The sequence below is a fragment of the Hypanus sabinus genome, chromosome 21, assembly GCF_030144855.1.
Source record: "Hypanus sabinus isolate sHypSab1 chromosome 21, sHypSab1.hap1, whole genome shotgun sequence".
Taxonomy (NCBI): Eukaryota; Metazoa; Chordata; class Chondrichthyes; order Myliobatiformes; family Dasyatidae; genus Hypanus; species Hypanus sabinus.
Genome location: NC_082726.1, coordinates 45,196,028 through 45,212,482, shown reverse-complemented (window position 1 = coordinate 45,212,482; position 16,455 = coordinate 45,196,028). Strand labels below are relative to the sequence as shown.

Below are 16,455 nucleotides of genomic sequence, written 5' to 3'. Positions count from 1 at the left end.
GATCATTAGGATCTCTTATGAGGAAGTTACGGTATAATCTGTACAAAGAGGACTGGTTACACCTGAACCTGAGGGGGACCAATATCCTTGCAAACAGATTTGCTGGAGCCGTTGGGGAGGATTTAAATTAAGTTGACAGGGGAATGGGAACCAGGGTGATGGGGCTGAGGATGGCACAGTTGGTATACAAGTCAATGCAGAGTGTAGTGAGCCTGTGAAGATGGACGGGCAGATGACAGGACAAAATTACAGTCATTAGGATTAGGATAAGGTGAAATGTAACATGAGAGCAAAATCGAAAAGGATGAAGAATACAGGACTGAATTTGCACTCAGTATATGAAATAAAGTAGATGAATTTGTAGCGCAGTTAGAGATTGGCTGGTATGACGTTGTGGGCATCACTGTGTTGTGACTAATAGAAGATCATAGTTGATAGCTTAACATCCAAGGATGCATCTTGCACTGAAAGGACAGGCAGGTAGGTAGAGGGGGTGTGGTAGCTCTGTTGGTTAAAAAAAAAATGAAATCAACTCCTTCTGAAGAGGTGACATAGGATCAAAAGATATAGAATTATTGTGGGTAGAGTTAAACTGTAAGGGTAAAGAGATTCTGATGGGATTTAAATACAGGCACCTAGCAGTAGCCAGGATGTGGGATATAAGCTTAAATGGGAAATAGAAAAGGCATATAATAAGGGCAATGATCCAATAGTCATGGGGATTTCAATATGCAGGTAGATTGGGAAAATCAGGTTGATGTTGAATCCCAAGAGAGAGAACTTGTAGAATGCCTGTGAGATGGGTTTTTTTTAAGAGCAGCTTGTGGTTCAGCCCAGCTGGGTATCAGATATTCTGGATTAGGTGTTGTGTAATGAACCAGATTTGATTTGGGAGGTAGTGAACATAATATGTCAAATTTCACTCTGCAGGTTGAGAGGGAGAAGATAAAGTCATATGTATTAGTATTATAGTGGAATAAAGGGAATAACTGAGGCATGAGAGAGGAGGTGGCCAGACTTGATTAAAAAGGAATACTAGCAGGGATGACAGCAGAACAGCAATGGCAGGAGATTTTGGGGGTAACTCAAGCATAGATACATCCCAAAGATGAAGATGTGTTCTAAAGGGAGGGTGAGATGTCTGTGGCTGACAAGGGAGATCAAAGAAAGCATAAAAGCAAATGGGGGACATAGAATATATCAAAAATTAGTGGGCAGTTAGAAGATTGGGAAGCTTTTAAAAACCAACAGAAAACAACCAAAAAAAAACACAAGGGAAAAGATAAAGATAAAAGATAAGAGAAACTAGCCAATAATATCAACAAGGACATTAGAAGTTTTTTTCAGTTATATAAAGAGCAAAAGAGTGGAAATTGGACTGCTGGAAAATGACACTGGAGAAGTAGTAATGGGGGGCGGGGGGAACAAAGAAATGGCGGATAAACTTAAGTATTTTGTGTCAGTTTTCACTGTGGAAGACGCTAAGAGTATGCCAGATATGCGAGGGTCTTGGGGCAGAAGTGATTATAGTTGCTATTCCTAAGAAGTTGCTTGGGTAAGCTGAAAGATTTGAAGGTAAGTCACCTTCACCAGATGGGCTACATCCCAGTGTTCTGAAGGAGGTGGCTAAAGAGATTGTGGAGGCATTGGTGATGATTTTTTCCAGAGGACTGGAAGATTGCAAATGTCACTCCACTCTTCAAGAACGGAGGGAATTAGAAAGAAAATTATATGCCAGATAGTCTGACCTCAGTGGCTGGAAAGATGTTAGAGACCATTATTAAAGATGAGGTTCTGGGGAACTTGGAGGCAGATGAACAAATAGGCTAAAGTCAGCACAGGGAAAATCTTGGCTGCTGAATTGTTGGAATTCTTTGAGACAATAACAGGTAGGCTAGTCAAAGGAGAGTCAGTGGATGCTATTTACTTGGACTTTCAGAGGGCCTTTTTTAATGAAGGAATTGATAGCTTTGGGGCCAGGTTTGCAGACAATACAAAGATAGGTTGAGGGGCAGTTAGTATTGAGGAAGCAGGGAGTCCACAGAAGGACTCGGACATATTGGGAGAATGAGTAAAGAAGTGGCAGATTCAGTACAGTTTTGGGAAGTGTATGGTCATGCACTTGGTTGAAGGAAAAAATGGGTAGACTATTTTCTAAAAAGGGGGAAAAAACTCAAAAATCAGAGGTGCAAAGGAACTTGGGAGTCCTTGTGCATGATTCCCTGAATGTTAACTTGCAGGTTCATTTGGTGGTAGGGAAGGCAAATGCAATGTTAGCATTCATTTTGAGAGGACTACAATATAAAAGCAAGGATTTTATGCTGAAGCTTTATAAGGCATTGGTAAGACCACTCTTGGAGTATTGTGATCAGTTTTGGGCATTTGCCTAAGAAAAGAAATATTATGCTAGAGAGGATCCAGAAGAGGTTCACAAGAGTGATTCCAGGAATAAAAAGGAGCACTTGATGACCTGAGTCTGTACTCGCTGGAGTTTAGATTTCAATGAAATTGCCCCTCAGTCTTCTGTTGAATATTGAAATGCCTAGTCCGAGTGGATGTACAGAGGATATTTCCTATAGTGGCTGAGTCTAGGACCAGAGGGTGCAGCTCTCAGAATAGAGGGATGTCCATTTAGAACATAGGAATTTCTTTAGGGGTGAATCTCTGGAATTCCTTGCCACAGACAGTGGTGGAGGCCAACCCATCGAATATATTTAAAGCATAGGTTGGTGGATTTTTGGTTAGTCGGCATCAAAGGTTACAGGGAAAAAGCAGAAGAATGGGGTTGAGGGGGATAATAAATCAGCTGTGATGGAATGGTGCATCAGACTTGATGGGCCCAGGGGCTTAATTCTAGTCCTGTGTCTTATGGTCTTACCCAGTTTTTAACAATGGAACTGCAGGTGGTCACTCAGTGACAAATGTATTGATGAATTTGTCTCCCACACAATCACCGCCCTGATTAACTCTGGGTATCTCCCATCCACTGCCATCAACCCCATCATTCCCTTACCCGCACTTACCCTGCGCTACCCAAGAACCACATATCTACCTATCCAGGTGAACCCATTGTTTCTGCTTGTTCCTGCCCCACCAAACTTGTATCTACTGTTACGAAATTCCCGTAACTGGATCACTTACCAGCAAAGATAGAGAGGTCTGTTGAAGTCTGATGGTACTATTTTTAAAAGTATTTATTGATAAAGGGCACAAAAAGATGATTAATGCAAACATACAGATAATATACGTCGTCAATACTTAATCTAGGCGCGGGAATAATAATGACCGATAAGAAATAACTCTATCGTTGTCTAGGGGTTACTGTATTGTCCGATGGAAAGATAAGTCACTATCAGTTCATTCAAGCTGCAGCGTTGTTGGGTTTAAAAGTGATGCGGTTTAAACTTGCCCAAGTCTTTTACGATGTCAATCCGTTGAGTCAGGGGAGCGGGTTTCCCCGTTGTTAGCTAAAAAGCCGTTTTCCATGTTTTCAGCCACCAATTCCAGCCACGGAATTGAACGCACGTGGCTTGGTTTCCGATGACCGTCTGCTGTTACATGGTCACTTAACATTTCTTCTGGTGCGTCTGAGGGGTTGTTCCTACAGCCCCTCTTTTATTCTGACTCGCAGGGTCATAGATGTCAATCAGGTTGGGGGTGATGCAATCTCTCCCTCAACCAGCCCACTTTGCCCGAGGGCATTCACGTAGCAGAGCATCTCAATCCACAAATCTGTCTCCAAGAGACAATGGCCATGTCCCGTAGCTTTACATCGCTATGGGGGGGGGGGGGGGCGGGGGGAAGAAACATGACATCCTGCACATCTCCCCTTCATGTCTTGGGCCCCGCGTTTGACTCAACCCAACAGTGATCTGGCGATTCTCACAAAGGAGGGGGCTACGGATGTAACACTACATACCTCAACTCTGTTTTATCCCTCCTGGTTCATTTCCATCCTACATCCATGACACTTCACATGCTCTTGATCTTTTCAATGATTTCACATTTCCTGGCCTTGATCGTCTCATTTTGACTGTGGATGTCTGGTCCTTATGTACCTCTATCCCCCATTAAGAAGGCCTCAAAGGTCTCCACTTCTTTCGGGACACCAGATCCAACCAGTCTCCTCGATTTGGTGGAACTGATCCTTACTCTTGATGATTTCTCTTTTCAACTCCTCCCACTTTCTTTGAATAAAAGTTTTTTTTCACCCCATAAGCACTTGCATGGGTCCCAGCTATTCCTGCCTTTTTATTGGCTACATGGAACAGTCTATGTTCCAAGCCTGTACAGATATCACTCCCCAACTTTTCCTACACTGCATTAACAACTGCATTGGTGCTGCTTCCTGCACCCATGCTTAGCTGGTCGACCTCATCAACTTTGCCTCGAGCTTCCACCATGCCCTTAAATTTACTTGGTCGATTTTGGACACCTCCCTCCCCTCTCTTGATCTCTATATCTGGAGACAGCTTATCTACTGATATCATTTATAAACCCACTAACTCTCACAGCTACCTGGATTATATCTCTTCCCACCTTGTTACTTGTAAAAATGCCACTGCCTTCTCTCAATTCCTGTCTCTGCCTCATCTGCTCCCAGGATGAGGCTTTTCATTCCAGACCTAAGGAGATGCATCTTTCTTTGGAGGACTTTCCTTCCTCCACCGTCAATGCGGCCCTCACATGCATCTCTTCCATTTTATACACATTTGCCCTCACCCCATTCACCTGCCAACAGGCGCAGGGTTCCTCCTGTCCTTGCCTACCACTCCACCAGCACATAATTCTCCATAACTTACGCCTTCTCTAACAGGATCCCACCACCAAGCACATTCTCTCCCCCCCCCCCCCCCCACCACTTTCCGCTTTCCACAGGGATCGCTCTCAGTGCAACTCCCTTCTCCATTCCCCACTGATCTCCCTGCTTGGTCCTTATTTTTGAAAGTGGAACAAGTGCCACACCTGCCCCTACACCTCCTCCCTCACTAACATTCAAGGCCCTAAACAGTCCTTCCAGGTGAGATGACACTTCAGATGTGAGCCCTTTGAAGTCATCTACTGTACCTGGTGCTCCCGGTGTGGCCTCCTGTATATTGGTGGAACCTAATGTAGATTAGGAGACCTTCACCTAGCACCTGTGCTCCAGAAAAAGGGTGATCTTCCCGTGACCACGCATTTTAATTCTACTTCCCATTCCCAATTGGACATGTCAGTGTATGGCCTCCTCTACTACTGCGATGAGGCCACACTCAGATTGGAGGAGCAACACCTTGTATTCTGTCTGGGTAGCCTCCAAGCTAATGCATGAACTTTGATTTCTCAGAATTGTAATGTAATTGCCTCACCCCTTTCCTTCACCATTCCCCATTCCCAATTTTCTCATTCATCCTATCTCCTTATCTGTCCATCACTTCCCTCTGGTGCTCCTCACTCTTCCCTTTCTTCCATGGTTTTCTGTCCTCTCCTATTAAATTCCCCCTTCTCCAGGCTATGGATCAGTTGAAGGTTTCAAAAGGGGTGTTTGTTAGACAAGACCACACACAGTTTTTGCTGGAGGGACTCAGCAGGTCAGGCAGCGTCTATGGAAATGAATAGATAGTTGATGTTTCTGGCTGAGAGCTTTCTTCAGGACTGAGATGGAAGGGGGAAGATGCCAGAATAAAAAGGTGTAGGGGGGAGGGGAAGGAGACTAGCTGGAAGTGATAGTTGAAGCCAGGCGGGTGGAAAAGTTAAGTGCTGGAAAAGAAGGAATGTGATAGAAGAGCAAGATGGACCACAGGAGAAAGTAAATAATATTACGGTGAGAACAGGTAAAAGGTCAGAGTGGGGGTTGGGAGCGAGGTGGAAATTTGTTTACCGGAAGGAGAAATTGATACTGATGTCATCAATTTGGAGGGTACCCAGGTGGAATATAATGTGTTGCTCCTTGACCCTGAGGATGCCCTCAGCTTGGCACACAAGAGGAGGTCATGGACCAATACATTGGAATGGAAATCAAAATTAAGATGCTTCATCATCAGGAAGGACAGCTCGTGGTGGATGGTGCAGAGGTGCTCTTTGAAGTGGTTCCTCCAATTTATGACTGCTCTTAACAATGTAGAGGAGGCTGCATCGGGAGTACTGGAGGCAATTTGTTGGACAAGGGTGTTAATGATAATGGAACCAATGGAATCAAAAACAAACCTTGAGTTAATTAAATCATGGATCAGGCTTAAGGGGATGAATGGCTTTCTGCACCTGTTTTGTATATTAAAAAAAAAATCTTTGTTGCTATCTGGTTTGCTTACAAGATATCTTGTTAACATGCTTGTGTTTCTTGATTCAGCTTCTGGATTTGATGCACACACTCCACACACGAGCTGCCAACATTTATAGTTCATGGGCTGAAGAACAGCGCCATCTGGAGTCGGCTGGGAAAAAAATTGATGCTGATGCCAGAACTTTGTGGTCAAACTGCTGGTGTCCACTGCTGCAAGGTGAGCAAGTGCTACAACCTTCCGGAGGAATGATTCATTAGTCGAGTGTATTTTGCTAACAATGATCTCTTGGAGCTTCTGCTATCAACCTGGTGAGAGGAAATTGGCAATTGTTTGTATTTTTTCCCATTTCTGTTGTTACAATACAGTATTAAAATTTTGAAATGAAAACTGATGATCTGTATGTTGAGCAGTACATGTTGTTTAAAATGAAAGCATCATAGTATTGTTAAAAATTACAGTGAACCATGACAGTTTACTAACTTAGATTATAGGAATAACGTGCTCTCACCTTGATGTGTTTACTGCTGGGTTACTCTCACAGGAGATACCCATAGTTTAAACTGGATAACTTGAATTATACTGCATTCTACAATGAATTAAAACTCTGCAGGAGTTTCAGAAGGGCCGCATATCCATCTCCGTATCTTGTCTCCGTAGGCATTGCGTGGCTTTGTTGTGATGCCAGGCGACAAGTCAGAATGCAAGCACTTACCTACCTACAGAGAGCACTGTTAGTGCATGATCTGCAAACACTGGATGCTTTAGAATGGGAATCCTGCTTTAACAAGGTACAGAGCAACCTCACCTCTGTCAAATTGAAAAAAAATGTTCGAAACAGATTAAACAGAAGCAGTATGGTTGCTAAGTCATGTCCTGTAACTTGTTTGTGAAGGTACTGTTTCCATTACTGACCAAACTTTTGGAGAACATCAGCCCAGCTGACATTGGAGGAATGGAGGAGACCAGAATGAGAGCTTCAACCTTGCTCTGCAAAGTAAGTTCTTTATCCTCTTGTTGATGAAAGGTGTTCATTCAGACTCCAGGGCTCTGATGAGTACTGTACATTCGGGTTGTGTATTTGCAGGATCAGGATTATTATCACTGACGTAGAGTATGTCATGAAATTTGTAGTATAGTACAATACATTAAAAAGTTGCTATATATTACATGAAGAAATATATTAAAATAAATGGTGCATAAAGAGAGCAAATAGTTGAGTTAGTGTTGATGGGTTCATGAATCATTCAGACATCTGATGGAGTAGAGGAGGAAGCTGTTCCTAAAACATTGAGTGTACTTTTTCACTCTCCTGTACCCCCTTCCTCATGGTAATAACAAAAATGAGGCATGTCATTATGGATGGTGGATGTTCTTCAAGATGGATGCCGCCACCTTGAAGCCTGGCATTTGCAGTGAATTGATGGTCAAGTTTTGAACTGTAATCAAATTGTTTAGTATGTGAGTTACTTCCTCTGAAATATGTTGCAATGGCGAGCACTCCTTGTGCAGTCCTTACACACACGCATTCCCACTCACTCACTCACACATACATTCTCTCTCACTCACTCACACACACTCTCTCTCTCACACACACACACACTTGTCATTCTGCTGCTGCTGTTGCACTTCATTGTCTTCCCCAGTATATTCTCATAATTAACCCATTGTTTTACCACCATGTTGCTACATACATTCAGAGCCAGACACCAAAGTTTAGTTTTAATTTCATTTTTTATTTGCATTTAATTTAAAGTGTGTGATTGTGTTAAGCGATCTGCTGTTTCATGCTGTGGTCTCCTGGCAGTTCCGTGGTGTCCGCTGAGTCCTAAACCAAGATCATGTGCTCGGGTTGACTTTATGGTGCCTTTCCTGCCATGCATGGTGGAATATTCAATTTTTTAAATAATGGGGATACTGTATGTAAATGTGTATATGTTGTTTGTATACTGTAGATGCTTCTGTTTATATTATAATATGGTTCTAATTAAATTGTGGGGTGCTTAGTATTCTAATTCATGTGTAATTTTAAGTTAACTTTGTTAGTAATTTGGAATGGTATGTTCTAGTGCTGAAAAAACATAGTTCATTGACCTCAGTATGGGAGAGATATAGGGGCGTCCAGGAGTTTACATTAGACAAGAATAAGTATGAAACTATTATTGTGTTTTCTAGTAAATGTTTTGTAAATATTGGCATTTTTTCCCACAATTTTCACTAAATTTTGTAAATTTGGTTTTTGACACACCTTATTAAAAACCCTTGCACTAAAGTGCTAAAGGACTGTAGCCATTTTTTTCCTTCTATATTTGCTCTGTGATGTAGCTTCCAGTATGTATTTGTTTATATCCACAATGTTCATACAGCACTCAGTGGCCAAATGCTATCATGTTGGAGAGCCACCAGTGCTTTGGGTTTTATTCCAGATAATCATTTGTTATCTGTGTAATGAATATGATTTTTAAACTGAAAGCCAAGCTGATAAAACAAAATGGGTTTAATTTTGTCATGCTAAGAATTAAGTAAGAAGGGAACCCCATAATTATTAGGGTTAACCTTTGTAGAAATCTACTTTCCAGCAATTTTATTTTTTCTTTTACCAAATAGCATAGTTGCTGAAAACCAAATAACCTAAAATATTTGAGTGATTTTTGTTCAAAAATGATCTTAATCTGGTGGGTGTTGATGCCTAACCCCACCCACATCTCCAATCAGAGTATGTTTTGTGTTAACTAAAGGGTCAACTGAATGTGATTCATATCAAAATTATGTGCTGTGTAATTGAATGAAAATTAAGATATAATTATTTTGCTCACTGGAAGAAGTCTATGTCAGATTAATAATGGTGTAAGGTTCTCACATGTTCACCATACCTTCACTAGAATTGATTATTTCTTACTCGATAACCAACTTATTCCATTTGCCCACTCTTGTGACTATCAGAGTATACTGATCTCTGACCATGCCCCAATTACTCTCTCTCTGAATTTGCCTGGTCTCCCTCAGAGGAATAAACACTGGCGGTTTGATTCAACTTTACTATCGGATGATGATTTTTAAAAATTTATTAAGGATCAGATAACCTTTTATTTTAACACTAATACATCACCTGAAGTGCCATCCCAGATTGTCTGGGATGCGATGAAAGCATATCTGAGGGGGCAAATAATCTCTTACACAGCAAATCTCAACAGAAGATCCCGTGCAGATCGATTAGACCTCATTAACCAGATTAAAGAATTGGATCAAATATATGCCCAAACTAAGAACCCTGAATTATACAAGAAGTGTGTTGAACTCCAAATTAAATTTAACCTTCTGTCCACTCAACCTGTCGAACGCCAACTTCTCGAAAGCAAGAGTCGCTTTTACATTCATGGGGATAAGTCTGGTAAATTCCTAGCCAATCAGCTGAGGCGTTCCAAAGCCAAACAACATATTACAAAGATCCAGAAGGAGAACGGAGACTTTACATCGGATCATTTAGAAATTAATGACACATTTAAAATTTTTTATTCTGGGCTTTATTCCTCTGAATCTCTGAATGACAATATCTCTGTTGATCAATTTTTACAGAATCTGAATATCCCCTCACTTTCATCTGATTTCAAAGCCAAACTCAATGCGCCTATGTCATTAGAAGAAATATCTACTGCAATTTCTGCACTGTCCTCAGGGAAATCTCCTGGACCTGATGGGTTCCCTGTAGAATTTTATAAGTCATTCTCTTCTCTTCTCTTCTTTCTCCTCAGTTACTTTCAGTATTATCTGACTCGTTTAATTACGGCAAATTGCCACCCTCTTTCAGTGAGGCATCTATTATTCTTCTTTTAAAAAAGGGCAAAGACCCAACAGAGTGTTCCTTGTAGGCCGATCTCTCTGCTCAATGTTGATGTAAAGATCTTATCTAAAGTTTTGGCTCATAGATTAGAAACCGTCGTTCCCTCCATTATCTCTGATGACCAAACAGGCTTTATTAAAAACCGTTTCCCTTTTTTTTAACATTCGGCGTTTATTTAATATCTTATACTCACCTCCAACTGGGATTCCTGAATGTGTTATTTCCCTTGATGCGGAGAAAGCATTTGATCGTATAGAGTGGAACTACCTTTTTGCAGTTTTATAAAAATTTGACCTTGGCCAAAGTTTCATCTCTTGGATCCAATTGCTGTACCTGTGTCCTACTGCCTCTGTTTTAACCAATTTTCAGAAATCCCAAGTGTTTAATTTCAAATGTGGCACCCGCCAGGGATGCCCCTTAAGTCCCTTTCTCTTTGATTTGGCTATGGAACCTCTGGCGATAGCATTTCGAAACTGCCCTGAATTGACTGGGATTTGGAGAGGGGGTGTTGAGCATAAAGTTTCTCTTTATGCTGATGACTTATTACTCTTTCTCTCAAATCCGTCTACATCCTTACCTCTAATGTTTTCACTTCTTGACCAGTTTAGCCAGATCTCTGGCTATAAACTTAATTTACATAAGAGCGAACTTCTCCCAATTAATAAAGAACACAGGAACTAACATTTCATGATCTCCCTTTTAAAGTAGTCCATAATCAATTTACTTATCTTGGAATTACAGTCACAAGGAAGTTTAAAGATCTCTTTAGTGAAAACTTTGCCAACTTTTCATATGCTATAAAACAGAGTCTGGTACAATGGTCACCTCTATCTAAGTCTTTGGTCGGTCGTATTAATGTTGTTAAAATGTATGTTCTTCCCAAATTTTTATACCTATTTCAATCTATCCTAATTTTTATTCCTAAATCTTTTTTTGATTCCTTGGACTCTATTATTTTGTCATATCTGTGGCAGAATAAGCGCTCTAGAATTAATAAAATCCATCTCCAAAAATCTAAAAAAGAGGGTGGCATGGCTTTACCTAACTTTCGTTTATATTATTGGGCAGCTAATATACGTTGTGCTACCTTCTGGTCTTTCTTCTATGGCCAACCCGAGTGCCCTAACTGGGTGGCGATGGAGCTGAGCTCCACTAAAGAATTATCTATCTCTGCACTTCTTGGCTCTGCTCTCTCTAGTAGTCTGCCCAGATCAATAGCTAATCCTCTTGTTAGACACACTTTGCGTTTATGGGCTCAGATCAGGAAATGCTATGGTTTCCAGGGGTTTTCCGTTTCCAGCCCTACTGCTCATAATCACCTTTTTTTACCTACTACATACGATTCAGCATTCCAGGTTTGGTATAGGAAGGGCATTAGACATTTTGAAGATCTTTTCATTGATAATCGCTTCGCTTCTTTTCAGCAGCTCTCTGTTAAGTTCAATCTGCCCAATGCTCATTTTTTCAGATATCTCCAAATCCGACACTTTATTGCTCTTTTAATTCCTAACTTCCCTGAAATGCCTGCGAAAAATGCTATGGACCTATTTCTTTCCATGAATCCACTAGGTAAAGGCTTAATATCAATCATCCAAGATAAACTAGCGGCCTTACGACGGGCCCCCATGGATAAAATCAAAATGGCCTGGGAGCAGGATTTAAATATCTCCTTATCTGAGGAGAACTGGGATTCAGTTCTCAAATCGGTTAACTCAACCTCTCTTTGTGCTTGCCATTGCCTTTTACAGTTTAAGATTGTTCATAGAGCCCATATGTCTAAATCTAAACTATCTCGATTCTACCCTAGCGTTAGTCCGCTCTGTGATAAATGCAAGAGGGGCGTGGCCTCTCTCATCCATATGTACAGGTTCTGTCCTAGCTTGGAGAAATTCTGGAAAGATGTCTTCACTACGTTATCATGTATTCTGAATCAGCACCTAGAACCAAACCCCTTAATTGCTCTGTTCAGTTTTTGGGGCGAGACAGATTTATGTCTGGGTCCGACCAAATGCCGAATATTATCCTTTGCCTCTCTCCTGGCTAGACGCTTGATCCTCCTCAGATGGAGAGATGCTGCCCCGTCCACTCATGCTCAATGGCTTAACGACATCATGGCCTGTTCGGACCTCGAAAAAATTCATTATTCAGTTCTCAATTCGGATCTAAAGTTCCATAAGGTCTGGGGACCTTTTATCGAGTACTTTCATAACCTTCCTCTTGACTAGGGTTTCTTTTTCTTTTTGGTCCCTTGCTTTCAGCTCCTTTTTTTTTTCTGGTAGAAAGCATTATTATCCTCTGTTGCTGAGTGTATTCACAGTCTGGGAGTTTGGCTGTCCTGACTTATTCTCTCTATATTGTGTTGTGGTTGGTCTGGAGTTGCTGTTGTTTTTTCTTGTGTTGTGGGGCTTGGGGAGGACACTAAGCTTACTTGTCTTTAATTTAGGTGCTTTTTTTTTGCTAAATTCTCTTCCTTTGTAGCATATTGTTATTGTATGCTTAATTTTGCACTGTTTTAATGTTCCTCATTGGGATTTGGGGTTTTTAATTTGTAAAATGTTTTGAAAACTAATAAAAGAAAAATGGTGTAAGGGATTAATTTGTGCCATGGATGATGAGACTGAATTGACATTAATTGGAAAGAAGGCTGGAATTCTCAAAGGATTAAAACTCAGGGTGGCATTAAATGGACCAGATCAGTCATTTTTCTCAGATCCATTTACTAATACAGTTATAATTTTTTTATTATATTGATAGCATAATTTTTTTCTTTTTCTGCCCACTTAAGGTTTTCCTACAGCACTTGTCTCCATTGTTATCTCTACCAACATTTGCTGCTCTATGGTTAACAATCTTGGACTTCATGGACAAATACATGCATGCTGGATCCAGTGACTTGCTGGTAGGAAAATCAATCTTGCATCAGAATTTCTGCAAAATTTCCTCAAAACATTTCATTTAAAACAAAATTCTCTTTGTTATTATCAAATTCCTTTTCAATTTCAAAGATAATTTGAGAATTTTTTTTTAGCACCTTCTGAATGATTATCTTCTTGGGTCCTCTCTCTTGCCCTGTTGCAGTCTCTTCCAATCCACAATACTGAGATCTACACACTGCTTCTGTTCTATTTCATACTTATCATTTTCATTGGTGATCCAGCCTTAAAATGAGGAATCCCCTCCTGCCAACCTCTCTCCTGTTCAACCTCTTTAAAACCAAGCAATTTGACTTCCTGTCTCTTGTGGGTTGCTTGCTTGTGCCTTAGTGAAATAGTTGGAGTGTTTCCTACGGTAGAGGTACCACATGATTCAAATTATAATGTGATAAAAGCTAATTATTTAAGGCTCATATGATTTAAAATTTGCATTATGAAAAAAGTTCCTTTTTAACTCTTCTACATTTCTTGTCTGTATACCCGTTTTGATGTTAGTGGACTGGATTCTTAATTGACTCCTCAAGAATTTAGATTATTTTTAAAATAACTTAAAGTTATTGAAAATGTTACTTGTTTAGTTCCATGGTTAACTGACAAATTGGTAGTTGATTTGGTGACATAGAATGAGTTGGGATTGTGGAGATGTCCAGAGACTGGAGCCATTGTATAAGAAGTCTTTATTCAGTCAGTCTTAGTACAAGGTTTGTGGTGGGAAAGTTCCCTTGAGAATTAAAATGCAGTGAGTTTTATCTCTTTTACATACAATGATAAAATGTGATAGCCATCAGATGTGGTCATAGCAATTTTTTGTAAGTCACAAGGCAGCTAACTGGAACTCACCATGGCTTGCTGCACAATTTGGAGACAGGTCTTGCTTTCATTAATGTGTAGCGTGACCCTAATGACTTGAGCACTCATGTCTTATCTGATTCCTATCTAATACATTTATCAATGCATGATTCCCTGATTCTGATAACAAGTTAGTGCTGTTGTCTCACAGCTTCAGGCAGATTTTAGCTGTGACCTATGTGGGATTTGCACGTTTTCTCTGTGACCATGTTGAGTTTCTTATAGATGCCATGGTTTCCTCCCACATTCCAAAGTCTGGATGGTAGATTAACAGGCCAAGTTAATTACCCTTGGTAGCTAATGGAAAACAAATCAAAGGGAAATTAATTTTTGTGTGTGAGTGATTCTACAGGGAAATAAGGAGAGGGATATTGGAATCAAAGGGATGAAAGGCCTCTTTCTGTGTTATTTTAAATGTAAGATCAGTTTATAATGACTTGGGAGTTTTGATGGTCCTCTCAAGTGGTTGATTAGAATCCAATTAATAACCCTTTATGAGCTGTCTTGCTATGGTCCATTATGTTCCCAGGACATTTCAAAGTTGAATGTAAATTTATTATCGAAGTACATATATATCACTATACAAACCAGAGATTCATTTTCTTGTGGCCATACTGAATGAATCTAATAACTATAATAAAATCAGTGAAAGACTGCACTCAGGGCAGACTACCAGTATGCAAATAACAACAATCTGCAAATATGAAAAGAAAAAAGGGAAATAATAATAATAAATAAGCAATAAATATTGAGAACACAAGATGAAGAGTCCTTGAAAGTGAGTCCATAGATTGTGGGAACAGTTCAGTAATGGGGCAAGTGAAGTTATCCCTTCTAGTTCAGGAGCCTGATAGTTGAGGGGTAATAAAAATTCTTGAAACCTGGTGGTGTGAGTCCTGAGGCTGTTGTACCACCTTTCTGATGGTAGCAGTGAGAAGAAAGCATGACCACCTGGGTGATTGGGGACCCTGATGATGGATCCTGCATTTTTGTGACACTGCTCCATGTAGATTTGCTTAATAGTGGGGAGGGCTTTATCCATGATGGACTGGATTGTATCCACAATTTTTTTGCAGGATTTTCTGTTCAAGGGTATTGGTGTTTCCATAACATGCGGTGATGCAACCAGTCAATGTACTTTCCACCACACCTACATAAAAATTAGTCAAGGTTATAGACATGATGCTAAATCTTCACAAACTCCTAAGGAAGTAGAGGAAATGACGTGCTTTCTTCTCAATTACACTTGTGAGCTGGGCCCAGGACAGGTACTCTGAAATGATAACATCTAGAAATTTGAAGTTGCTGACCCTCTCCACCTCTGATCCCAATGAAAACTGGCTCATGAACCCCCCCGGTTTCCTCCTTCTGAAGTCAATAATGAGTTCCTTAGTTGTGCTGACATTGAGCAAAAGGTTATTGTGACATCTCTCATCCAGATTTTCAATCTCCTTTTTATATGTTGTTTCATCACCACCTTTGACTTGACCTAGGACAATGATCATCAAACTTAAATATGGCATTGGAGCTGTGTTTAGCCACATAAGTTTAAAGCGAGTAGAACAAGGGCTAAGCACCCAACCTTGTTGTGCACCTATGCTGATGGACATTGTGGAAATGTTGCCAATTTGAATTGACTATAGACTGCAAGTACGAAAATTGAGGATCCAGTTGCACAACGAGGTATTGAGAACAAGGTCTTGAAGTTTATTATTTTGAGGGGATGATAGTATTGAATGCTGAGCTGTAGTTGATAAAGAGTGTCCTGATGTTTGCATCTTCACTATCCGGATGTTCTTGGGGTGAATGAAAATCCAATGAAATAGAATCTGCTCTAGACCTGTTGTGCCAGTAGGCAAATTGAAGTGGACCGAAGTTGCTTCTCAGGCTGGAGTTGATATGTTTCTTCACCAACCTGTCATGATGCTTCATCACTGTGGATGTCAGTGCTATGAGACAACAGTCATTGAAGCAGGTTATCAAGTACTTCTGAGGCACTAGTATAATTGAAGCCTGCTTAAGGCAAATAGTTACCTCAGACTGCCAAAGCAAGAGGTTGAAGATCTCAGTGAACACTCCAGCCTGTTGATCAGAACAGATTTTTAGTATTCAGCCAGGTTCACCCACCCCAGAAATCCTCATAGTCAAGTGACATCTGCTTTGACGAATGCTTTTAATTGTTTTTCTCTTTCTTTTACTTTGAAGTTTTTGAAAACAGAGTTTAGCTACTTTCCTACAACTAATTCCCTGTGTAGTTCTTGGAAGATGAATTATTGACTCATCTTTCTCTCCTACCCAACAAACTCTCTTCACCCACACAGACATTAAGTATTTTCATATCATAAGCTGAGGGTATCTACTATGTTGGTCTGTCTTCCTGCTTTCTATTCATAATTTACCAGCACATGATATACTGTACATGAGAACAACTGATCATTCTCTGTATAAATATCCTGGTTAGTTTCCAGAAACGCTTGTATCAAGTGGCTGCAGTATGTGCAAGCATCTGGCAGCTGTTATTCTAATAAGAGAACTGCCTTTGTGTACGTGGTGATTTCACTGATGATTACTG

At 40.4% G+C, this 16,455-nt stretch overlaps 1 protein-coding gene across 5 annotated transcripts in view; it reads left to right on the top strand.

Annotated features, from left to right (window-relative positions):
- The window catches only part of gbf1 (golgi brefeldin A resistant guanine nucleotide exchange factor 1), a 282,405-nt gene that overhangs the window by 253,854 nt on the left and 12,096 nt on the right, over positions 1 to 16,455 (top strand). For all 5 annotated transcript variants that reach the window (XM_059946438.1, XM_059946436.1, XM_059946437.1 and 2 more), the window contains 4 exons: positions 6,329 to 6,479; positions 6,921 to 7,051; positions 7,156 to 7,257; positions 12,887 to 13,000. In XM_059946438.1, the coding sequence (XP_059802421.1) occupies positions 6,329 to 6,479; positions 6,921 to 7,051; positions 7,156 to 7,257; positions 12,887 to 13,000 (498 nt within the window). The remainder of the gene's footprint in view (positions 1 to 6,328; positions 6,480 to 6,920; positions 7,052 to 7,155; positions 7,258 to 12,886; positions 13,001 to 16,455) is intronic.